The 25,017-nt window shown below is 39.5% G+C and overlaps 1 protein-coding gene across 4 annotated transcripts in view; it reads left to right on the plus strand.

Annotated features, from left to right (window-relative positions):
• The window catches only part of STAG1 (stromal antigen 1), a 421,343-nt gene that overhangs the window by 142,507 nt on the left and 253,819 nt on the right, over positions 1–25,017 (plus strand). For all 4 annotated transcript variants that reach the window (XM_033212569.1, XM_033212568.1, XM_033212571.1 and 1 more), the window contains exon 4: positions 11,053–11,217. In XM_033212569.1, coding sequence (XP_033068460.1) covers positions 11,053–11,217 — 165 coding nt within the window. The remainder of the gene's footprint in view (positions 1–11,052; positions 11,218–25,017) is intronic.

Below are 25,017 nucleotides of genomic sequence, written 5' to 3' on the forward strand. Positions count from 1 at the left end.
TGGACAGTGTAGATATAAAGAATCAGTGTGGTTCCAGTCTGGTGAGAGAATCGTTGCCAGTAATCCAAATGGAGAAAAATTAATGTAAAGAATTATTTGGCCGGGCACAGTGGCTCACACCTGTAATCCTGGCACTTTGGGAAGCCAAGGCAGGTGGATCACTTAAGTCCAGGAGTTCGAGACCAGTCTGGCCAACATGGTTAAACCCCATCTCTACCAAAAATACAAAAATTACCTGGGTGTGGTGGCATACACCTGTAATCCCATCTCCTTGGGAGGCTGAGACAGGACAATTGCCTGAACCTGGGAAGCAGAGGTTGCAGTGAGCCGAAATTCCATCATTACGTTCCAGCCTGGGCGACAGAGTAAGACTCTTTTTTTTTGTTTGTTATTATTATTATACTTTAAGTTCTAGGGTACATGTGCACAACATGCAGGTTTGTTACATATGTATACATGTGCCATGATGGTGTGCTGTACCCATTAACTCGTCATTTACATTAGGTATATCTCCTAATGCTATCCCTCTCCCCTCCCCCCGACCCTGTCTTTAAAAAATAATTATTAACTATTTAAAGGCTTCAAATCATTTGTCATTTGGGAATTGCAAATCAAGACAACAATGAGATCCTACTACAAACCTATTAGAATGGCTGAAATTTAAAAATCTGACAATATCAGTTTCCTGGGAGGTGTGTGATGCAACAGAACTCTGATTTCTTTTTTTTTTTAATTTTTTATTTTATTTATTTTATTTATTTATTTATTTATTATTATACTTTAAGTTCTAGGGTACATGTGCATAACGTGCAGGTTTGTTACATATGTATACTTGTGCCCTGTTGGTGTGCTGCACCCATCAACTCGTCAGCACCCATCAATTCATTATTTATATCAGGTATAACTCCCAATGCAATCCCTTCCCCCTCCCCCCTCCCCATGATAGGCCCTGGTGTGTGATGTTCCCCTACCTGAGTCCAAGTGATCTCATTGTTCAGTTTCCACCACAGTGAGAACAAGTGGTGTTTGGTTTTCTGTTCTTGTGATAGTTTGCTAAGAATGATGGTTTCCAGCTGCATCCATGTCCCCACAAAGGATGCAAACTCATCCTTTTTTTTGGCTGCATAGTATTCCATGGTGTATATGTGCCACATTTTCTTAATCCAGTCTGTCACTGATGGACATTTGGGTTGATTCCAAGTCTTTGCTATTGTGAATAGTGCCGCAATAAACATAAGTGTGCATGTGTCTTTATAGCAGCATGATTTATAATCCTTTGGGTGTATACCCAGTAGTGGAATGGCTGGGTCATATGGTACATCTAGTTCTAGATCCTTGAGGAATTGCCATACTGTTTTCCATAATGGTTGAACTAGTTTACAATCCCACCAACAGTGTAAAAGTGTTCCTATTTCTCCACATCCTCTCCAGCACCTGTTGTTTCCTGACTTTTTAATGGTTGCCATTCTAACTGGTGTGAGATGGTATCTCATTGTGGTTTTGATTTGCATTTCTTTGATGGCGAGTGATGAAGAGCATTTTTTAATGTGTCTGTTGGCTGTATGAATGTCTTCTTTTGAGAAATGTCTGTTCATATCCTTTGCCCACTTTTTGATGGGGTTGTTTGTTTTTTTCTTGTAAATTTGTTTGAGTTATTTGTAGGTTCTGGATATCAGCCCTTTGTCAGATGAGTAGATTGCAAAAATTTTCTCCCATTCTGTAGGTTGCCTGTTCACTCTGATGGTAGTTTCTTTTGCTGTGCAGAAGTTCTTTAGTTTAATGAGATCCCATTTGTCATTTTGGCTTTTGCAGCCGTTGCTTTTGGTGTTTTGTAGACATGAAGTCCTTGCCCATGCCTATGTCCTGAATGGTACTACCTAGGTTTTCTTCTACGGTTTTTATGGTATTAGGTCTAACATTTAAGTCTCTAATCCATCTTGAATTAATTTTCGTATAAGGACTAAGGAAAGGATCCAGTTTCAGCTTTCTACTTATGGCTAGCCAATTTTCCCAGCACCATTTATTAAATAGGGAATCCTTTCCCCATTTCTTGTTTCTCTCAGGTTTGTCAAAGATCAGATGGCTGTAGTTGTGTGGTATTACTTCTGAGGACTCTGTTCTGTTCCATTGGTCTATATCTCTGTTTTGGTACCAGGACCATGCTGTTTTGGTTACTGTAGCCTTGTTGTATAGTTTGAAGTCAGGTAGCGTGACGCCTCCAGCTTTGTCCTTTTGACTTAGGATTGTCTTGGCAATGCGGGCTCTTTTTTGGTTCCATATGAACTTTAAAGCAGTTTTTTCCAATTCTGTGAAGAAAGTCATTGGTAGCTTGATGGGGATGGCATTGAATCTATAAATCACCTTGGGCAGTATGGCCATTTTCACGATATTGATTCTTCCTATCCATGAGCATGGTATGTTCTTCCATTTGTTTGTGTCCTCTTTGATTTCACTGAGCAGTGGTTTGTAGTTCTCCTTGAAGAGGTCCTTTCCATCCCTTGTAAGTTGGATTCCTAGGTATTTTATTCTCTTTGAAGCAATTGTGAATGGAAGTTCATTCCTGATTTGGCTCTCTGTTTGTCTGTTACTGGTGTATAAGAATGCTTGTGATTTTTGCACGTTAATTTTGTATCCTGAGACTTTGCTAAGTTGCTTATCAGCTTAAGGAGATTTTGGGCTGAGACAATGGGGTTTTCTAAATATACAATCATGTCATCCGCAAACAGGGACAATTTGACTTCTTCTTTTCCTAACTGAATACCCTTGATTTCTTTCTCTTGCCTGATTGCCCTAGCCAGAACTTCCAACACTATGTTGAATAGGAGTGGTGAGAGAGGGCATCCCTGTCTTGTGCCAGTTTTCAAAGGGAATTTTTCCAGTTTTTGCCCATTCAGTATGATATTAGCTGTGGGTTTGTCATAAATAGCTCTTATTATTTTGAGGTATGTTCCATCAATACCGAATTTATTGAGCGTTTTTAGCATGAAGGGCTGTTGAATTTTGTCAAAAGCCTTTTCTGCATCTATTGAGATAATCATGTGGTTCTTGTCTTTGGTTCTGTTTATATGCTGGATTACGTTTATTGATTTGCGAATGTTGAACCAGCCTTGCATCCCAGGGATGAAGCCCACTTGATCATGGTGGATAAGCTTTTTGATGTGCTGCTGAATCCGGTATGCCAGTATTTTATTGAGGATTTTTGCATCGATGTTCATGAGGGATATTGGTCTAAAATTCTCTTTTTTTGTTGTGTCTCTGCCAGGCTTTGGTATCAGGATGATGTTGGCCTCATAAAATGAGTTAGGGAGGATTCCCCTCTTTTTCTATTGATTGGAATAGTTTCAGAAGGAATGGTACCAGCTCCTCCTTGTACCTCTGGTAGAATTCAGCTGTGAATCCATCTGGTCCTGGACTTTTTTTGGTTGGTAGGCTATTAATTATTGCCTCAATTTCAGAGCCTGCTATTGGTCTATTCAGGGATTCAACTTCTTCCTGGTTTAGTCTTGGGAGAGTGTAAGTGTCCAGGAAATGATCCATTTCTTCTAGATTTTCTAGTTGATTTGCGTAGAGGTGTTTATAGTATTCTCTGATGGTAGTTTGTATTTCTGTGGGGTCGGTGGTGATATTCCCCTTTATCATTTTTTATTGCGTCTATTTGATTCCTCTCTCTTTTCTTCTTTATTAGTCTTGCTAGCGGTCTGTCAATTTTGCTGATCTTTTCAAAAACAAACTCCTGGATTCATTGATTTTTTGGAGGGTTTTTTGTATCTCTGTCTCCTTCAGTTCTGCTCTGATCTTAGTTATTTCTTGCCTTCTGCTAGCTTTTGAATGTGTTTGCTCTTGCCTCTCTAGTTCTTTTAATTGTGATGTTAGAGTGTCCATTTTAGATCTTTCCTGCTTTCTCTTGTGGGCATTTAGTACTATAAATTTCCCTCTACACACTGCTTTAAATGTGTCCCAGAGATTCTGGTATGTTGTATCTTTGTTCTCATTGGTTTCAAAGATCATCTTTATTTCTGCTTTCATTTCGTTATGTACCCAGTAGTCATTCAGGAGCAGGTTGTTCAGTTTCCATGTAGTTGAGCGGTTTTGATTGAGTTTCTTAGTCCTGAGTTCTAGTTTGATTACACTGTGGTCTGAGAGACAGTTTGTTATAATTTCTGTTCTTTACATTTGCTGAGGAGTGCTTTACTTCCAATTATGTGGTCAATTTTGGAATAAGTGTGATGTGGTGCTGAGAAGAATGTATATTCTGTTGATTTGGGGTGGAGAGTTCTATAGATGTCTATTAGGTCCGCTTGGTGCAGAGATGAGTTTAATTCCTGGATATCCTTGTTAACTTTCTGTCTCGTTGATCTGTCTAATGTTGACAGTGGAGTGTTGAAGTCTCCCATTATTATTGTATGGGAGTCTAAGTCTCTTTGTAAGTCTCTAAGGACTTGCTTGATGAATCTGGGTGCTCCTGTATTGGGTGCATATATATTTAGGAGAGTTAGCTCTTCCTTTGAATTGATCCCTTTACCATGATGTAATGGCCTTCTTTGTCTCTTTTGATCTTTGATGGTTTAAAGTCTGTTTTATCAGAGACTAGGATTGCAACCCCTGCTTTTTTGTGTTCTCCATTTGCTTGGTAGATCTTCCTCCATCCCTTTATTTTGAGCCTATGTATGTCTCTGCATGTGAGATGGGTGTCCTGAATACAGCAGACTGATGGGTCTTGACTCTTTATCCAGTTTGCCAGTCTGTGTCTTTTAATTGGAGCATTTAGTCCATTTACATTTAAGGTTAATATTGTTATGTGTGAACCTGATCCTGCCATTATGATATTAACTGGTTATTTTGCTCGTTAGTTGATGCAGTTTCTTCCTAGCCTCGATGGTCTTTACATTTTGGCATGTTTTTGCAATGGCTGGTACCGGTTGTTCCTTTCCATGTTTAGGGCTTCCTTCAGGTCTCTTGTAAGGCAGGCCTGGTGGTGACAAAATCTCTAAGCATTTGCTTATCTGTAAAGGATTTTCTTTCTCCTTCACTTATGAAACTTAGTTTGGCTGGATATGAAATTCTGGGTTGAAAATTCTTTTCTTTAAGAACGTTGAATATTGGCCCCCACTCCCTTCTGGTTTGTAGAGTTTCTGCCGAGAGATCTGCTGTTAGTGTGATGGGCTTCCCTTTGTGTAACCCGACCTTTCTCTCTGGCTGCCCTTAAGATTTTTTCCTTCATTTCAACTTTGGTGAATCTGGCAATTATGTGTCTTGGAGTTGCTCTTCTCGAGGAGTATCTTTGTGGTGTTCTCTGTATTTCCTGAATTGGAATGTTGGCCTGCCCTACTAGGTTGGGGAAGTTCTCCTGGATGATATCCTGAAGAGTGTTTTCCAACTTGGTTCCATTTTCCCCCTCACTTTCAGGCACCCCAATCAGATGTAGATTTGGTCTTTTTACGTAATCCCATACTTCTTGCAGGCTTTGTTCATTTCTTTTTCTTCTTTTTTCTTTTGGTTTCTCTGCTCACTTCGTTTCATTCATTTGATCCTCAATCGCTGATACTCTTTCTTCCAGTTGATCGAGTCAGTTACCGAAGCTTGTGCATTTGTCATGTGTTTCTCGTGTCATGGTTTTTATCTCTGTCATTTCGTTTATGATCTTCTCTGCATTAATTATTCTAGCTGTCAATTCTTCCACTCTTTTCTCAAGATTTTTAGTTTCTTTGCGCTGGGTACGTAATTCCTCCTTTAGCTCTGAGAAGTTTGATGGACTGAAGCCTTCTTCTCTCATCTCGTCAAAGTCATTTTCTGACCAGCTTTGATCCGTTGCTGGCGATGAGCTGCGCTCCTTTGCAGGGGGAGATGCGCTCTTATTTTTTGAATTTCCGGCTTTTCTGCCCTGCTTTTTCCCCGTCTTTGTGGTTTTATCTGCCTCTGGTCTTTGATAATGGTGACGTACTGATGGGGTTTTGGTATAGGTGTCCTTCCTGTTTGATAATTTTCCTTCTAGCAGTTAGGACCCTCAGCTGCAGGTCTGTTGGAGATTGCTTGAGGTCCACTCCCGACCCTGTTTGCCTGGGTATCAGCAGCAGAGGTTCCAGAAGATAGAATATTGCTGAACAGCGAGTGTACCTGTCTGATTCTTACTTTTCTTACTTTGGAAGCTTCCTCTCGGGGGTGTACTCCACCGTGTGAGGTGTGGGGTGTCAGACTGCCCCTAGTGGGGGATGTCTTCCAGTTAGGCTACTCAGGGGTCAGGGACCTACTTGAGCAGGCAGTCTGTCCCTTCTCAGATCTCAACCTCCGTGTGGGGAGATCCACTGCTCTCTTCAAAGCTGTCAGACAGAGTCGTTTGCATCTGCAGAGGTTCCTGCTGCTTTTTTTGTTTTTGTTGTTTATCTGTGCCCTGTCCCCAGAGGTGGAGTCTACAGAGATAGGCAGGCTTCCTTGAGCTGCTGTGAGCTCTGCCCAGTTCGAGCTTCCCAGCGGCTTTGTTTACCTACTTAAGCCTCAGCAATGGCGGGCGCCCCTCCCCCAGCCTCGCTGCTGCCTTGCGGTTGGATCGCAGACTGCTGTGCTAGCAATGAGGGAGGCTCCGTGGCCGTGGAACCCTCCCGGCCAGGTGTGGGATACAATGTCCTGGTGTGCCCGTTTGCTCAAAGCGCAGTATTGGGGTGGGAGTCACCCGATTTTCCAGGTGTTGTGTGTCTCCGTTCCCCTGGCTAGGACAAGGGACTCCCTTCCCCCTTGCGCTTCCCAGGTGAGGCGATGCCTCTCCCTGCTTCAGCTCTTGCTGGTCCGGCTGCAGCAGCTGACCAGCACCGATTGTCCGGCACTCCCTAGCGAGATGACCCCAGTACCTCAGTTGAAAATGCAGAAATCACTGGTCTTCTGTGTCGCTCGTGTTGGGAGTTGGAGACTCGAGCTGTTCCTATTCGGCCATTTTGCCCCCCCCCCCCTTTTTTTTTTGAGACAGAGTCTTGCTGTGTTGCCCAGGCTGGAGTGCAGTGGCCTGATTGTGGCTCACTGCAAGCTCCACCTCCTGTGTTCACGCCATTCTTCTGCCTCAGCCTTCCGAGTAGCTGCGATTATAGGTGCTCGCCACCATGCCTGGTTAATTTTTTTTTTTTGTATTTTTAGTAGAGACGATGTGTCAACATGTTAGCCGGGATGGTCTCAATCTCCTGACCTCGTGATCCGCCCACCTTGGCCTCCCAAAGTGCTGGGATTACAGGCATGGGCCAGTGCGCGCGACCCAGAAACTCATTTCTTGCTATTAGAAATGCAAAATGGTACAGCCACTTTGAAAGACAGTTTGACAATTTCATACAAAGCTAAATATAGTCTTACTCAAAGTTCCAGCAGTTATACCCCTAGGTATATATACAAAGCTGATTTTAAAAATTAAGTCCACAGAAAAACCTGTTTGTCAATGTTTTTTATTTGTAATTGCCTAATAGTTGTGACCCAGATGCCCATTATTTGGTAAATGGCTAACAAAATGTGATACAGCTATAGAATGGAATGCTATTCAATAATTTTTTTAAGTCGGCACTAAAAGACATGAATGAATGTTTTTGTTTGTTTTAAGACAGGGTCTTGGCCGGGCGCGGTGGCTCAAGCCTGTAATCCCAGTACTTTGGGAGGCCGAGGCGGGCGGATCACGAGGTCAGGAGATCGAGACCATCCTGGCTAACACGGTGAAACCCCGTCTCTACTAAAAAAAAAAATACAAAAAGCTAGCCGGGCGAGGTGGCGGGCGCCTGTAGTCCCAGCTACTCCGGAGGCTGAGGCAGGAGAATGGCGTGAACCCGGGAGGCGGAGCTTGCAGTGAGCTGAGATCCGGCCACTGCACTCCAGCCTGGGTGGCAGAGCGAGACTCCGTCTCAAAAAAAAAAAAAAAAAAAAAAAAAAAGACAGGGTCTTGCTCTGTTGTTCAGTCTGCAGGGAGTGCAGTGGAACGATCATGGCTCACTGCAGCCTCAGCCTCCTAGGCTCAAGCCGTCTTCCTGCATAGCTGGGACTACAGGCACAAGCCACCATGTCCAGCTAATTTTTTTGTTATTTTTTTTTTTGCTTTATTTTATCTTTTGATATTTTTTATTTTTATTTCTCGTTAATTGTTAAATTTATTTATTTTTTATTTTTTTGTAGAGAAGGAGTCTTGCTTTGTTTCCCAGGCTGGTCTTGAACTCTTGGCCTCAGAAATCCTTCTGCCTCGTCCTCTCAATGTTCGGGGATTAGAGGTGTGAGCCACTATGCCCAGCCAGACATGGATCTTAAATGCATATTATTAAAGTGAAAGATGTTAGTCTGGAAAGGCCTACATGTTGTTTGACTCCAGTTACAAGTTGAGCGTCCCTAATCCAAAAATCTGAAATCTGAAATGCTCGGAAGTTCGAAACTTTTTGAATCCCAACATATAGTCACATAAAATATTCCACACATAACCTTATGTGATGGGTCACAGTTAAAACCAAGATCAAGGCGAGATGCAGTGGCTACCCCTGTAATCCCAGCATTTTGGGAGGTGTGACAGGCAGATAGCTTGAGCTCAGGAGATCGCGACCAGCCTGAGCAACATAGCAAACCCCTCTACAAAAAAAAAATAGCTGAGTGCGGTGGCTAGTGCTTATAGTCCCAGTTACTCAGGTGGCTTAGGCTGGAGGATTGCCTAAGCTTGGGAGGTGAAGGTTGCAGTGAGCTGTGATCGTGCCACTGTACTCTAGCCTGGGTGACAGAGTAAGACTATGTCTCAAAAAAAAAAAAAGGAAAAAGGTCAAAACTTTGTTTCATACACAAAATTATTAAATATATTATGGCCGGGCACGGTGGCTCACACCTGTAATCCCAGCACTTTGGGAAGCTGAGGTGGGCAGATCACCTGAGGTCAGGAGCTCAAAACCAGCCTGACCAACATGGAGAAACCTTATCTCCACTAAAAATAGAAAATTAGCTGGGCATGGTGGCTTATGCTTGTAATCCCAGCTACTCGGAGTCTGAGGCAGGAGAATCGCTTGAACCCAGGAGGCAGAAGTTGCAGTGAGCCGAGATTGTGCCATTGCAATCCAGCCTGGGCAACAAGAGTGAAACTCCATCTCAAAAAAAAAAAGTATGTAAAATTCCTTTCAGGCTATGTGTGTAAGGTATATATGAAACATAAATGAATTTTATGTTTACACTTGGGTTCCATCCCCAAGATGTCTCATTATGTATGTGCAAATATTCTAAAATTTGAAAAAACTTGAAAGTCTGACACACTTCTTATTCCAAGCATTTCAGATAAGGGGTACTCAACCCATATATTAATATGTGAAACAAAGGAAACTATGATGATGATTTAAAAAGTAAAAACTAGTGGTTTCTTGAGAAGGGGAAGACAGAAAGTTCAATGGGCAGTACACAGGATTTTTAAAGTAAACTATTTTACGTGATAACCATTAATGGTGCATAAACAACACCAGGCATTGGTCAAAACCCTTAGAACTTCACACAACAAAGAGTGAATGTGTTTTTTTCTTTCATAATTGAGATTTTGTTGGTTGTCTGGATTAGTACACAGACATTTCAATTGGTGCATACTTCTTAACATACATACCGAAAATTTAAAAAAAATTTGTAATTCTTTTTTAAAGTTATTCCAGTGACTTTCTAGCTTAAAATTTGGAGGCAGATTTTCCTTGAGGCTATCAAATACCAGCATCTTCACATGTTGGTAAGCTGTTAAATATACTTCTCCAATTCAGCTAAAAGCATACATACAGCATACTCAATTTTTCAGTCTTTCACCGCACATTAACAAAGTTATTAGGAAAACAGGAGTACCACAACCAAAGATGTTAGAGTGCACATAATTCTGACAGTGAGAGCCATTATCAAGGAGTGATTTTTTGTTTGTTTGTTTGTTTTTCTGGTTTTTTTTTTTTTTTTTAAGAAAATGCTGCTAAAGGGTACTTTGGGAGGCCGAGGTGGGCAGATCACAGGGTCAGGAATTCGAGACCAGCCTGGCCAATATGATGAAACCCCATCTCTACTAAAAATACAAAAATTAGCTGGGAGTGCTGACGATCACCTGTAGTCCCAGCTACTCGGGAGGCTGAGGCAGGAGAATTGCTTCAACCTGGAAGGTGGAGGTTGCAGTGAGCCGAGATCGCACCACTGCACTCCAACCTGGGCGACAGAGCGAGACTCTGTCTCAAAAAAAGGAAAGAAAGAAAATTCTGCTAAAAAACCAACATGGAATAGAAATTAAGTATCCAAGACATTAAAAGGCAAATTTTTTTTTTTTGATTCAGGACTATGACTCCATATTGCCATTTTATATGCTTTGTATTTTAGGATATGAAAAGTAACCCCCATCTATGGAATGTTAAGCTGACACCCAAGACAGTCAAAACCTCCCGCAATTCAGTATCCCACACTATTTTCTGGTTGTACCAAAAAATACCCAGTGAATGATTTCACTTCTTAAAAACAAAAAGCATTCACAGTTTAAAAATGGGATGTGGGTGGGATTCCCTTCTTCTTAAAAACGTTTCTAGAGTTACTAAACCACTTGCATTTATACAATAGTTGATAAAAATATTCCTCTGGATTGTACTAGAATAGAGGCACCACTGATAATAGTATATGATATTAATCAGACTTGGCTTCTTTTTCTCCGGCTTTACCAGAAGCTGGACTCTTCTTGGTTTTGCTTCGTCCATTTTCTGCAGGTAAATCTATATTTATATATAATTATATATACAGGTATACATATGTATATATTTTTTAAATAACGGCAAGGTCTTGAATCGCTTGAACCTGGGAGGAGGATGCTGCAGTGAGCTAAGAGAGTGCCTCTGCACTGTATCCTGGGCGACGGAGCACGACTCTTCTCAAAAAACAAAGTTACCTTCATACCTTTTATATATAAACTTATGTTTTGCACTTTGTACTTTTTAATCACTGAGAAGAAATTTTAAAGGTTTTTTTGGTTAGGGATTATGTTTCTTCTATAGTAGTGATCATTTTATATAAAGCAAAGTAAACCTAAATCGAATTTAATTTTTTTTAAATCTTTTTATTCAGTCTACAAATAAGAAACCTCGAAAATCTCCAGGTGAGAAGAGCAGAATTGAAGCTGGAATTAGAGGAGCAGGCCGTGGAAGAGCTAATGGGCACCCTCAACAGAATGGTGAAGGGGAGCCTGTCACATTATTTGAGGTGGTGAAGCTGGGGAAAAGTGCAATGCAGGTAAATTTTAAGTTTTTATTTCATGTATAAAGCAATACGGTTAATAACATATGTGGAATCAGTTAGTGTATATATTGGCACTTTATATACTTCTGTTGATTATGTAAGCAACTTTTCAGTTTATCCTGAAAGGTTTTTATTTTGCTTTGTTTTGCAGAGTGTCAGGAATGGCTGTTTAATAGTAAGATGTACTTTTGTTTAAATTGTTCTAAGTAAAAAGGTCTACTAGAAGCTGCCCAAGAGAATTTTTATTGTCTTGATATATTTTTTTGGAATCTGATTTAGTATAAGTAACACGTGTCTTTTAGAGTATTTGAAAGAAGAAAGGATATAAAAAAATTCTTAAGTAGTGAATTAGGAATAATCAGAACTACATCATTTGTAACTGCCTCCCTTTCCGTTCCCTTTCTCTTCCCCCCTTTCTTTTTGTTTTTGAGACAGTGTCTGGCTCTGTCGCCTAGACTGGAGTGCAGTGGCCTGATCCGGGCTCACTGCAAGCTCTGCCTCCCGGGTTCACGCCATTCTCCTGCCTCAGCCTCCTGAGTAGCTGGGACTACAGGTGCCTGCCACCACGCCTGGCTAATTTTTTGTGTTTTTTTTTTAGTAGAGATGGCATTTCACCATGTTAGCCAGGATGATCTGGATCTCCTGACCTCCTGATCCACCTGCCTCGGTCTCCCAAAGTGCTGGGATTACAGGCATGAGCCACTGCGCCAGAGATGGCGTTTCACCATGTTAGCCAGGATGATCTCGATCTCCTGACCTTATGATCTACCCACCTCGGCCTCCCGAAGTGCTGGGATTACAGGCATGAGCCACCGTGCCCAGCTGTAACTTTCTTACTCCTTTATCTCTTCTCATTTAGTCCATAAATATTAAGTATTCTGCAGGAGCACCGTTCTCACTCATGCATTATAAGGATAAGCCATAATTGTTTTTCTTTAGTATGTATATTTTTATCACTATCATAAAATGTGTTTATTTATGTTTGTCTCTACATTTTTAAAAATTTTAAAACGATAGATGTGGGATTATTTGGCTAAAGGATATTTTTAAACTGAGATATATGAACACTATATTTCTCTCCCATAAACTGTACTGTTGCACCTTTCACAAGAAGTGTACAGGAGAATTGCTTGGACCCAGGAGGTGGAGGTTGCGGTGAGCCGAGATTGTGCCACTGCACTCTAGCCTGGGGTACAGAGCCAGACTCCATCTCAAAGAAAAAAAAAAAAAAAGGTAATTGTGAAACAGGATTACTATTAGAACTAAAACCAGACAACTTTTCATTAGTATACTTTCTATTTTTTTTTTTTAACCTGTATTTCTTTTTAAAGCCCTTAAGGGTGTTTAGTGTTTCTTTCTTTTTATGTATGTTACCAGCTTGATATGTTGTGTTCAAGAGTCTTGGAATTTGTGTGGGCAGGGAAGGAGGTGAAATAGTGGGATGATGCTAAATGGTAAAACATGTATTGAAGTTCCAGTTACCCAAAGCAATGGATGACAATATGTAAATTACATAAGTTTAATATAAAAATAGATTTGTGACCTTTTGCCATTAAGCTTGATAATTTATTCATTATACTTCTGTTTTTGAGACAGACTCTTGCTCCATTGCCCAGGTTGGAGTGCAGTGGCACGATCTTGGCTCACTGCGGCCTCCACCTCCCAGGTTCAAGGGATTCTTGTGCCTCAGCCTCCTGAATAGCTGGGATTACAGGTGTGCGCCAGCACTCCCAGCTAATTTTTGTATTTTTAGTAGAGATGGGGTTTCACCACATTGGCCAGGCTGGTCTCAAACTCCTGACCTCAAGTCTTGCACCCACCTCTGCCTTCCAAGATGCTGGGCTTACAGGTATGAGTCACTATGCCTGGCCTTATACTTTAATAGAAGAATTGTTAACAAGTTACGGAAGCATTAATTTTAAAGACGTTTTCTGTTGTTTCCTACCTTTAGGTAGAAATACAAGCAGAAAAATGAGAGAAATGTATTTTTATGTAAAATTTTAATAATTGCATTTCAGGTATTTTGCTTCTCTCTCTCTTTTTTTTTTTTTTTTTTGAGATGGAGTCTCTGTCACCAGGCTGGAGTGCAGTGGTGTGATCCCTGATCACTGCAACCTCAGCCTCCCAGGTTCAAGTGATTCTCCTGCCTCAGCTTTCTAAGTAGCTGGGACTACAGGCGCACGTCGCCATGCCTAGCTAATTTTTTAATTTTTAGTAGATAGAGGGCTTCACTACATTGGCCAGGATGGTCTCGATCTCCTGACCTCGTGATCCACCTACCTCGGCCTGGGATGTAGGTGGGATTATAGATGTGAGCCACCATGCCTGGCCTTCCTTTGCTTTTTTTAAATGTAAGACTTTATTTTATCAGATATTTATGCAAAAATAATTTACATGCATATTGTATTAAAGCTTAATGCCCATCCTTATTTTTAATATGAACAAACTCTTACTGTCATCTATATTTAAAATAAAACATTGACCAATAGAAGTCTTTTGAGTTTTAATGTACGGTATTCTACTCTTCATCCATATTACTGTTTTCTAATTATGCTCTTTTGTGCTGTGTCTCTTCTGCTGAAACTTTTTTTTTTTGGCGAATGGTCTCTATCAGCCAGGCTGAAGTACAGCGGACGATCTCAGCTCACTGCAACTTCTGCACCGCAGGTTCAAGCGATTCTCCTGTCTCAACCTCCCGAGTAGCTGGGGTTACAGGTGCCTGCCACCACGTCTGGCTAATTTTTTTTTTTTGGTATTTTTAGTAGAGATGGGCTTTCACCATGTTGGCCAAACTGCTCTCAAACTCCTGCCTTCCAAGTGATCTGCCCACCTTACCCTCCCAAAGTGCTGGGATTACAGGCATGAGCTGTTTTTGGCTGAAACTTTTTGTTTCTCATTTTCTGAAAGATAATGATCAGTAGTCAGGACTCTGGTACCTTCCATAATTTGGTTTTAACCCACCTTTCAATTTCTTCTTACTGTTTCTTTCTTGAAATCTCCTTCATTTTTACTTTACTGTAATTTTAATTATTAATATTATATTTTTTACTAACTGTATTTAAAATAATTTATAAACGTTTGTGCTTTTTTTTTAATGTGCCAGTGTGTTGGGCCCTTTTTTTTTCTATGAATTTACCTTCTGATTTTTATTATTTGTGCAGTACTTCCTAAAATAGCTGGGTTATGAGTTACTTAACTAGATTTTATTTGAATTGTTTGCAGTTTTGTTGTATTAAAAATAGTACTTCTTTAGACTGGGTGCGGTGGCTCATGCTTGTAATCTCAGCAGTTTGGGAGGCTGAGGCGGGTAGATCACTTGAGGTCAGGAGTTTGAGACCAGCCTGGCCAACATGGTGAAACCCCATCTCTACGAAAAATACGAAAATTATCCCAGGAAGTGGAGGTTGCAGTGAGCCAAGATTGTGCCACTGCACGCCAGCCTGTGTGACAGAGCGAGACTCCGTCTCAAAAACAAAAAAATAAAGAGCAAGATAATACAAGCAGACATCAGTGATTTAGAAACAAAGTAGGTATTTCTGTGGTTTGTATGGAAGAAAACTACAAAGTGATGAACAGGATTGGGTTTAGGGCAGGGAAGCGTATACTTAGAGCCAGGAGTTTGGTTGTTGAGTGTTAAAGTGCTTCATGAAGAGTAGGAGAATCGAATTGGGCTTATTCCATGAAGCCAAGGCCTAATGTGAGTCTCCCCATTTGTAAATCAGGGTGAAGGAAAGTGCCAATAACTACTGCATAGGCTTATGTTTAGAGTAATTGTGTATCTCAAGTTGCCCTTGAGACACCCAGTTTGTGCTTATTGTCCCTGTATTTATTAATAGAGGCTCCTTTAATATTCAGAAGGGTAGTAGTTTGCATGGCAATTTATATTAAAACATCACTTACAGGAAATCAAAAGCTGAGGAAAGGGAGAAGACAGACATAATTCTTATAACTGACACCTGAATTGAAATGTCTGTTCCTTTGGTTGTTGACTGGGTCTGTGAAAATTCCCAATGTTGTCTTAGGGAAGAGTCTGAAAATTCCCACTGTTCTCTTTTATGTGATCTGGTTCTGCCGTGGAGGTAATGACAGAAACATAAGAGGGGAGGGATAAATAATAAAGTAATAAATAAGTATGTCGAAGATGCTAGAGAGATGAAAGAAGAAATTCTGTCTTATACAAAATAAAGGAACAGATGAAACAAGATATGAAAAAGGAGCAGCCTTGAAAATTGAAAGTAAATTATTAAAGTAAAAAAAAGCAGTACATTATGTTATTGAGGAAAAATACTGCTTTAGGTGCCAGGAGAGGGAGAATTCAAATATTGGCATTTATTAGACATTCAGTTAGAATGTAGCCCAGAGAAATAAGGAGGTAAGAAAACATGAAAGAGCCATTTAAAGACTTTGGTATGGATTGAAGGGTTCCAAAATATACCAAGGGAAGAAATCAGAGGGAAGAAAAGAGATAAAGTGTTTTTTCCCCCCTTCAACATTTATTTTAAGTTCAGGGGTACATGTGCAGGGTATGGAAGTTTGTTACATAGGTAAATGTGTGCATGGTGGTTTGCTGCACAGATCATCGCATCACCTAGGTATTAAGCCCAGCATCCATTAGCTATTCTTCCTCATGCTAGCCCTCCTCCCATGCCCCACCCTCCAGCGGGCCCCATTGTTGTTTCCCCACTGCCCCAATGTGTTTAGGTGTTCTCATCATTCAGCTCCCACTTATAAGTGACAACATGAGGTGTTTGGTTTTCTGTTTCTGCTTAGGTTTGCTGAGCATAAGGGCTTTCATCACCATCTACGCAAACGACACAATCTTGTTCCTTTTTTTTTTTTTTTTTAAGACAGAGTCTCACTCTGTTGCCCAGGCTGGAGTGCACTGGCATGATCTCAGCTCACTGCAGCCTCCGCCTCCTGGGTTCAAGCGATCCTCCCACCTCAGCCTCCCAAGTAGCTGGGACTACAGGTACATGCCACCATGCCCAGCTAATTTTTTTATTTTTAGTAGATACAGGGTTTTGCCGTGTTTCCCTGTGCTGATCTTGAACTCCTGTATTGGAGTGATCCTCCTGCCTCAGCCTTCTAAAGTGCTGGGATTACAAGATTGAGCCAGCACACCCAGCCCAATCTCTTTCCTTTTAATGGCTGCATGCATACCACGTTTTCTAGTCTATTATTGTTGGGCATTTGGGTTGATTTTATGTCTTTCCTATTACGAATAGTGCTGCAGTGAACATACACGTGCATGCATGTTTATAATAGAATGATTTATATTCCTTTGGGTGTATACCCGATAATGGGATTGCTGGTTCAAGTGATATTTCTGGCTTTAGTTCTTTGAGGAATCACCAGACGGTCTTAGATACAGTTTTTGAAGAGATAATTTTGGAGAAATTTCCAGACAAATTTCCTTTGATCCAAAATTTGTTCTCAGGAGTGAGCAAGATAAGTGAAAATAATTACATAACTGTAAATAGTATAGTATAACTGAAGTATTAAGGAAATTTTGGAAGATTTTGTCAAGGAATGTCTGATCCTTTTCTTTATAATGCAGTTAATGTTGAAATACACAGTAAAATAAATTCTCCTGGTAAATTGCATTATACTTGGAAGAATAAAAATGTGCTTTTTAAAAGTTTGTATTAAAGAGGAAACACACAGAGTTGTAACGTGAATATTAGTGAAAGAAATGTTAGTGAAAATGTTGGAGCCAGCTAAAGCATTACTTGGATAGATGTGTTATCTTAAGGGCATTAATGCTAAGCAAAAGCAAAAGAAACCAGAAAAAAGAAAAACAGCAAACCTAACATTACTGTGAAGAGAGGAATAATAAAAGTAGAAATGGAAGTTAAATAGAAAGGTTAAAGAAAGTCAACTAAACCCAAATATTTGAGTTTAAGAAAACTTTAGGACCAGGAGATTTTATCTTAGGAATACCAAGATGGTTTAATATTAGAAAATCTTTTGGTATAATGTCCAAATAATCTCATTACAGGAGGAAAAAGCCTATACTTACCTGAAGTGATGTAGGATGTTTGGAAAAATTATGTGATAAAATATAGCTAATAGTTTTTATAAACAGAGACTTTTGATAAATTAGGAACAAGAGGAAACTTCCTTAGCTTGTAAAGGTTATCTCCTCCAAACCTACAGCTCAGATTATGTCGTTTTTAAATAACAGTGAAATTTAGGTGTATTCCCAGGATACAAGCATATATCACTGCTGTTCAGTGCTGAAACACCTAGCCAATGCATTAAAAAAAGAAAAGAAAAAAAGAAAGAAGAGCTGTAGCAATTGAAGAGGAAGATGCAAAAGTATCCCTATTGGAAGAGGATATAATTGTGTTGAAATTTCAAGAGAAACCGTAGACTATTAGAACTAATGAGAGTGTTCAGCAACACTCTATCCAAATTTAATTTGGATAGAAAATTAAAATTAAAAAAATCAATAGCCTTCTGTATGGCATTAATAACCAATTAGAACAAGTAATCAGAAACAAGAGCATATTCAAGATAGAAGTAAAATCAGTGAAGTACAAAATAAAAATCTAATAAAAAATGTGGGTGGGACAGAATAAAATACTATTTTAAAAACCCATCATATTGAGTAATTAAAAAGGCCTGACTATACCAGTAGTCAGTAAGGTTGTAGAACAGCACCTCGTGAGAGTACAGATCTGTGTACAGATTCTCTTTTAGAGAATATTTTGGTAATATCAAGAAGAGTTGAATGACTGACTATCCCGTTTTCATTCAGTCAGTAAATATATAATGAGTGTCTGCACTGTGGAAACCACTTTTTTCCTTCTTTTCTTTACTAAGAATATAACATTAAAGAAAACCAATTCAATTCTTAGAAATAACCTCTGGATACAATTTTTTTTACATGTTTATAAAAGGAATATATAGGAATGAATTTTTTTCATTGCTTTGTTTATACTAACAAAAAAAATCCCAAATTTCTATAATAAACAGGATAATTGATAAACTGTGGCATATTTAAACTCTGAAAAAAATTATTATTTTTTTTAAGACACAGTCTTACTCTGTTGTGCAGACTGGGGTGCCAGTGACATGGTCCCAACTCACTGCAACCTCTGCCTCCCAGGTTCAAGTGATTCTTGTGCCTCAGCCTCCTAAGTAGCTGGGATTACAGGTGTGCACCAGTGTGCCTGGCTAAATTTTTTGTGTTTTCAGTAGAGACAAGGTTTCCCAATGTTGGCCAAGCTGGTCTCGAACTCCTGACCTCAAGCAGTCCGCCTGCCTTGGCCTCCCAAAGTGTGCTGGGATTACAGATGTGAGCCACCATGCCTGGCCTGAAATTCTTCACTGTATTTAAAATGAGTAAACTAGAGTTCTAGGTACCAGTACGAATAAATTTTAAAAATGGATTTTAAGGGTTCAATGCAAATTGCAGAATGATGCATAACACATGATGCTACAGTACTTATAAAGTGTGAATATATACTCAAGGTTATTTAACATCATGTTTTTTATATTAATTACTTTCTGAAAAGATAAGAGAAAAAGGATAGGACCACAAAGGTTTATATGATATGCAGGTATACCTCAGAGATATTGTGGGTTTGGTTCCAGTGAGTCATACAAACTTTTTGGCTTCCTAGTACATATAAAAGTTATATTTACCCTATGGTTTATTGTATGTGCCGTATCATTATGTCTGAAAAAAAGCAATGTATGTACCTTAATTAAGAATACTATTTAAAAATGCTAACGAACATCTGAACCTTCAGTGAATCATAATCTTTTTGCTAGTGGAAAGTCTTCCTTTCATGAAAGATTTCTCTGTAGTATGAAATGCTGTTTGATAGCATTTTACCACAGTAGAACTATTTTCAAAATTGGAGGAAGTCCTCTAAAACCCTGTCACTGCTTTATCATATAAATTTATGTAATATTCAGAATCCTTTGTTGCCATTTCAACAGTGTTCACAGCATCTTCACAAGGAGTAGGAGTTTGGTAGGCAGTAGCAGAAGACGTTTCTTAATTTAGAAACAGGAAATGCAAAGATAAAATCTATTACCGACCATAGAGGACATAAGATGCCCTTGTAAAAATAGAGCTGAGAGAAACTACATTCTGAGCATTGAATGTTTTGACTTTTTGTAAAATTGATGGTATTTTAGAAAGAAAATGACTTGTTTGTATTTTCATTTTTAGCAATGCCTTTCTGGGAGCAATTTAGATGATGATTTGGTGGGCAAGTAAGACTGGAATCAGACCAATCAAAGGCTTTTTTCTTTTTTTTTCAATTTAAACACTGATCCATTAGGGAACTAAAGAAAGTTCAAATTGATTGATTGATTGATTGATTGATTAATTGAGACGGAGTCTCGCTCTGTCGCCCAGGCTGGAGTGCAGTGGCGTGATCTGGGATCACTGCAAGCTCCGCCTCCCAGGTTCATGCCATTCTCCTGCCTCAGCCTCCCGAGCAGCTGGGACTACAGGTGCCTGCCACCATGCCCAGCTAATTTTTTTTTGTATTTTCAGTAGAGACAGGGTTTCACTGTGTTAGCCAGGATGGTTTCGATCTCTTGACCTCATGATCCGCCCGCCTCGGTCTCCTAAAGTAGAGAGTTCATATTTATAGAAGGTCAGTGAGAATGGAGAGGAAGTGATACATTCTGCAAATATTAAGGCTCTGGAATGATTATGAAAAATGAGAAAGAGGAAGAAATCTAAGGTGGTCGCTAGTTGTTTGACTTGGTTGTGTTGACTGAAAGAAAGTTTGTGTGAATATAGGTATTGGAGGATGGCTATGAGAGTAGTTTGTACATTCTGACTTTTAGATCTGTGACATTAAATATATGTTGAATTTTGGAATTTTCAAGCTATATATTTAGTCTAAGTGATACTTTTTGCTTTAGTAGTTATGAGTTAATAAGAGCTTAAGTGAATTTCTGTAATCCATTGGCATTTTCATTTTGTACGTCTATATATCAACTATAAAAGTTGGACTATAGGACCTGGCATGATGGCTCAGTCCTGTAACGCCAGTACTTTGGGAAACTGAGTCAGGCAGATCTCTTGAGCCAGGAGTTCAAGACCAGCTTGGGCAACATGGCAAAACCCCGTTTCAACCAAAATACAAAAATTAGCCAGGTATGGTGGCATGTGCCTGTAGTCCCAGCTACTCAGGAGGCTGCGGTGGGAGAATCACCTGAGCCCGGGAAGTCAAGGCTGCATTGAGCTGTGATTTCAAGGCTGCAGTGAGCTGTGATTGTACCATTGCACTCCAGCCTGGGCAACGGGAGTGAGATTCTGTCTCAAAAAAAAAAGTTGGACTGTCGTTTTATTCATTCAACAAAAATTCCAAGCTAATTGGGTTAGGCGCAGGGCTACAATATTAATTAAACTCACCTGACCCTTATCTTCATGGACTTTCCAGTCTTGGAAGAAGAAATAGTTTATACCAATCAAATTATCTATTAATATACAATTACAAACTGTTGATTAACACTAAGCAAGCTTTCTTTGGTTTTAGTGTAGTGATAACACTATGTGATAACAGCTTATGTGAATAAGGAACTGTTGTTAGCCTATAAATTAAGTATACTTAGTGAGACAATTTGGTCTTCTGTTTGCTTTTGACAACTGACTTTGAAGGTGAAACTAATTTTGTCCATTTAAATATGATTGGGCAAGAGATAGGTGTCTTAGAGATTGTGATCAGACATTCCCTCTCCCTTAGAGTTAGTAAGCTTTGTTCTAGTGTCAAAGAAAAGTATGGACTTTTATAGTGAAATTGTTTTCTTCCAACTTCCGAATTATAGATGGGTTATACATGCCAAATCACTTCGTATCATCAAACAGAGAGGAATTCTCCCCCAGTAGTTAGCTGGGCTTGAGTTTTACTCTATGACTATACCAAGGAAAGAGGAAAGCAGTGTGGGTTTATTTAAATTCCACCTGTTAACTTCTAAGTTGTAGAACTGACAGTTATATAGTAACTGTAATAGGGCTTGTATGCATTTCTGAGCTATTAATAGAATGGATAAAAGTGTTTTAATAATTTTCTAATGTTCATTGAGAAGCTTGAAAGTTTCAAGAAGTATTAAAATGGCCAAAGAATGTATAAGGATTGTAATTATAAACAAATGATACTGATACATTAGATGAGAGGACACATATACTATTGATTGAAATGAAACTTTATGACAAAGATGGGGAGAACACATTGAAAGACAGAAATACTGTAATGAAGTTAAAGAGTAAAATTTTGTTGAACTAAGCAAATATAAGTACTTGAATAGAATTAATACTTGAGTGTATAATACAAGAAATGTGTTAATAGCTGTGACTGCTACAGTGCAAAATATTGGGTATAGAATTTAAAATCATATAATATTCTAAACATTTAGAGTTTTTGCCTGAAGATAAAATAGGAAAACTGAAAATAACTGTTGTTTAAACAAGATAGATGTTTATTTCTCTCGTATGTAAAAGATCATAGATATGTGGTCTTTTCCATGGGAAGTGGTGGATTGTGAAATAATTGAAATTCTTAATATTTTAATAATCATTAAAGTATATTTTATTGTAATTTTAGCAGTATACCTTTTGATGTTTTTCAAAATTGGATTTTCCATTTTAAAAAGGAAGAAGCTGCTAAGGCAGCACAATGGGAGGCAGCCGACTCTAGGTCTTTATTCCAGGCCCCCTCTGGATATCCTCCTGTGCTGTTTTCATTCCTCTTGCCTGACCCTGGTGGGTAATCTGGGCCTAACGCTTCTTACCTAGTGGTGAAGGCCAGATATATCGCACCTAATGCATACCATGAACAAGTTAATGTGCTACGTGTTGCGGTGAGGTGAGGAGCAGAGTGGGTCCCAGGCTGGTCCCAGGCACTGGGCTTTTGAGAGGAACTGTTCCAGTTTATATCCCTTATTTCTGAAAGAACATGCATGAGTGACCAGAGCATGGTGAACTTTAGTGAACATGCCTTTTTGGATGTTAATTGCCTGCCTAACCCCAGCTGTGGCAGAAAGAATATTTAAAGGCCCGCTAGTGCAGCCAGATATCATTGTGTTGGTGGGTGAACCTAGTGAGCATCCACAATTTGGAAAAGGAAGACCTGAGCCAATGATAACAACACTTTTGTCACAAATTATTATTGCCAGGTTGTCTGTGCCTTTGAACTCAGACAAAGAAGCTGAGCTGCCAGTGGCTCTTTTGTGACTGCTACTGGCTCCATTCTAAGTACATGGTGGTTGTGCATTACAAGCAGTGCATCATCTATATCAGGTTGTAGCAGAAAACCTTTCAGAAGACTGTCTGCAGTGGACATTGCTGGGCCCTGCCTATTTTGAGAGGAGGGCTAAGGATAAATTACTCTTAGGCCTGTGGCAGCCCCAGAATGCAGTTGTGTAAAGAGTCCTTCTGCTAATAATCTCTTTGTGGATAAGAAATTGCCACCTACTTATACCCACCATGAAATATTTGACAGTTAACCTTAGCATTGTCATTGTAGTAAATGGTCCTGGTGGCCATTGTTGCTGGCATTGTAGTTCTGGTGATCACCATCAGGAGAAAGTTGGGGAAATATAAGAAGATAGTGATCAAGGATGGAAGGAGTTGAATATATGGGCAAGTGTATTAGTTTGTTCTCACATGGCTATCAGGAAATACCTGAGACTGGGTAATTTATAAAGAAAAGAGATTTCATTGACTCACAGTTCTGCATGGCTGGGGAGGCCTCAGGAAACTTATAATCATGGTGGAAGGCACCTCTTTATAGGGCGGCAGGAGAGAAAATGAGTGCTAGCAGGGGAAATGCCAGATGCTTATAAAACCATCAGATCTCATGAGGACTCACTCACTGTCATGAGAACAGTATAGGGGATACCGCCCCCATGATTCAGTTACCTCCCACCGGGTCTGTCCCATGACACATGGGGATTATGGGAATTACAATTCAAAATGAGATTTGGATAGAGACAGAGCCAAACTATATCAGCAAGTGTGGGTCTGTAGTAGGGAAGATATAAAGGAAGGGTTCAGGATCAATTCAGATTGAAACTTAATTCCTGGCCCAAGGCAGATACTTCCTCCATCATCATCGCCAACTTACCTTCCTCCCTTTCCTTCCATTCTTCAGTTTGATGGTTTTGACCCAGGACTACCTCTCTTTCTGGCTTCATGTGCTAACCTTTCTTGAAGTGCTGTTTCTAATATTCTTTCTTCCTTTTGGTCCAGGGTCAAGAAATATGACTCTTGAATTCAGCAAAGGTAGATGTAAGAGGTCTCCATTGAATGATGTCTTTGATAGTATGTAAAGGAAAAGGTTAAGATGATACCCCAGGGTCATTTCAAAGTGAAAGAATACCTTTTAAAGGTTTAATGAGTTTACATGAGGAACAGTGCTTTTATTTCTTGCATTTAATTATTTTAATTAACTCTCTCTGGTTCCAAACGGAAAGATTTGGCATCTTCATCCTGAATTCTACTTTATAGTTATCTTGTTGAAAAGAAAATTTTGGCTTTATTTGAACTTGCATGATAGCCATATTTCTTGTCTGTTTTACCACCAATGCATGCATGTGCTTTGCTTCTCACTTAACAGATTTTTTTTTTTTTTTCAAATAAAGATGGGGTATCAGTGTTGTCCAGGCTGACCTCGAACTTCTGGGCGCAAGTGATCCTCCCCTGCCTGAGCCTCCCGAGTAGCTGGGACTACAGGTGCATATTGCCACGACGCCCAGCCGAGCGAATCTTATTTTTTTTTTTTGCTTAAACGTTTTTTTCTTTCTTCTTCTTCTTCTTTTTTTTTTTTTTTTTTTTTGGGAAAAAAGACTCTGTCCACAAACTGCCAGTGTTTATTCTGCAGGTCACTCATTAAAGCTATTAGTAATATTTTATTATGTAAAAATATTTGCACATATTTTGTCTTTGATAATTTTGCAGCGACTTTCTTAATATAACAAGTCTAATGAAATATAATAAAATATGGGGAAAGCATAAAGTGAAAAATGGAGTTTGAATTTCAATCAGATTATGCAAAAAACAAAACAAAACATACAACCAAAACCAATACAGCTTTTTCGGGGGGTCCTGGTGAGATGTTGTGCATCATCAGATAAAATAAATGGAACTTCACAGATAACTAGTTGGATAAATGAAATATTTACATCCATCAGTGAACTATTAAACCAGATTTAATAACCCATGGTATTTTCCACAATTGTATTTTTGTAAAGCTATCATCATTGAACCCTTTTAGAGATTCAGCTGAATTACCTTTATACCGTTCATTTTTATACTCTACAGTTACAGCTCATCATCTTGTGCATGTCTTAGACCAATATTTGGAACTGGTCCAGGATATTTTACAGTAAGTCCTGGTCATATGAGTAACTTTTAGGTTATTTGAGCATAAAAGCAAAGTGCTAAATATAAACTGCATTTCTCCCAGTCTTTTAGTTTTTAGTCATGAAGTGTTTGAATTGTCTTCTGTTTCTCAGAGATAATATGCATTTTTATTTTATTTATTTAGAGATGAAGTCTCACTCTGTTGCCCAGGCTAGAGTGCAATGGCACGATCTTGGCTCACTGCAACGTCCACCTCCTGGGTTCAAGTGATTCTGCTGCCTGGCCTATTTTTTGTTGGTTGTTTGTTTGGTTTTTTTGAGATGGAGTCTCGCTCTGTCACCCAGGCTGGAGTGTGATGGCACGATCTCCTCTCACTGCAACCTCTGCCTCTGGGTTCAAGTGATTCTCCTGCCTCAGCCTCCCAAGTAGCTGCGATTACAGGCACATGCCACCACACCTGG

The sequence above is a fragment of the Trachypithecus francoisi genome, unplaced genomic scaffold, assembly GCF_009764315.1.
Source record: "Trachypithecus francoisi isolate TF-2019V2 unplaced genomic scaffold, Tfra_2.0 Lachesis_group0, whole genome shotgun sequence".
NCBI lineage: Eukaryota > Metazoa > Chordata > Mammalia > Primates > Cercopithecidae > Trachypithecus > Trachypithecus francoisi.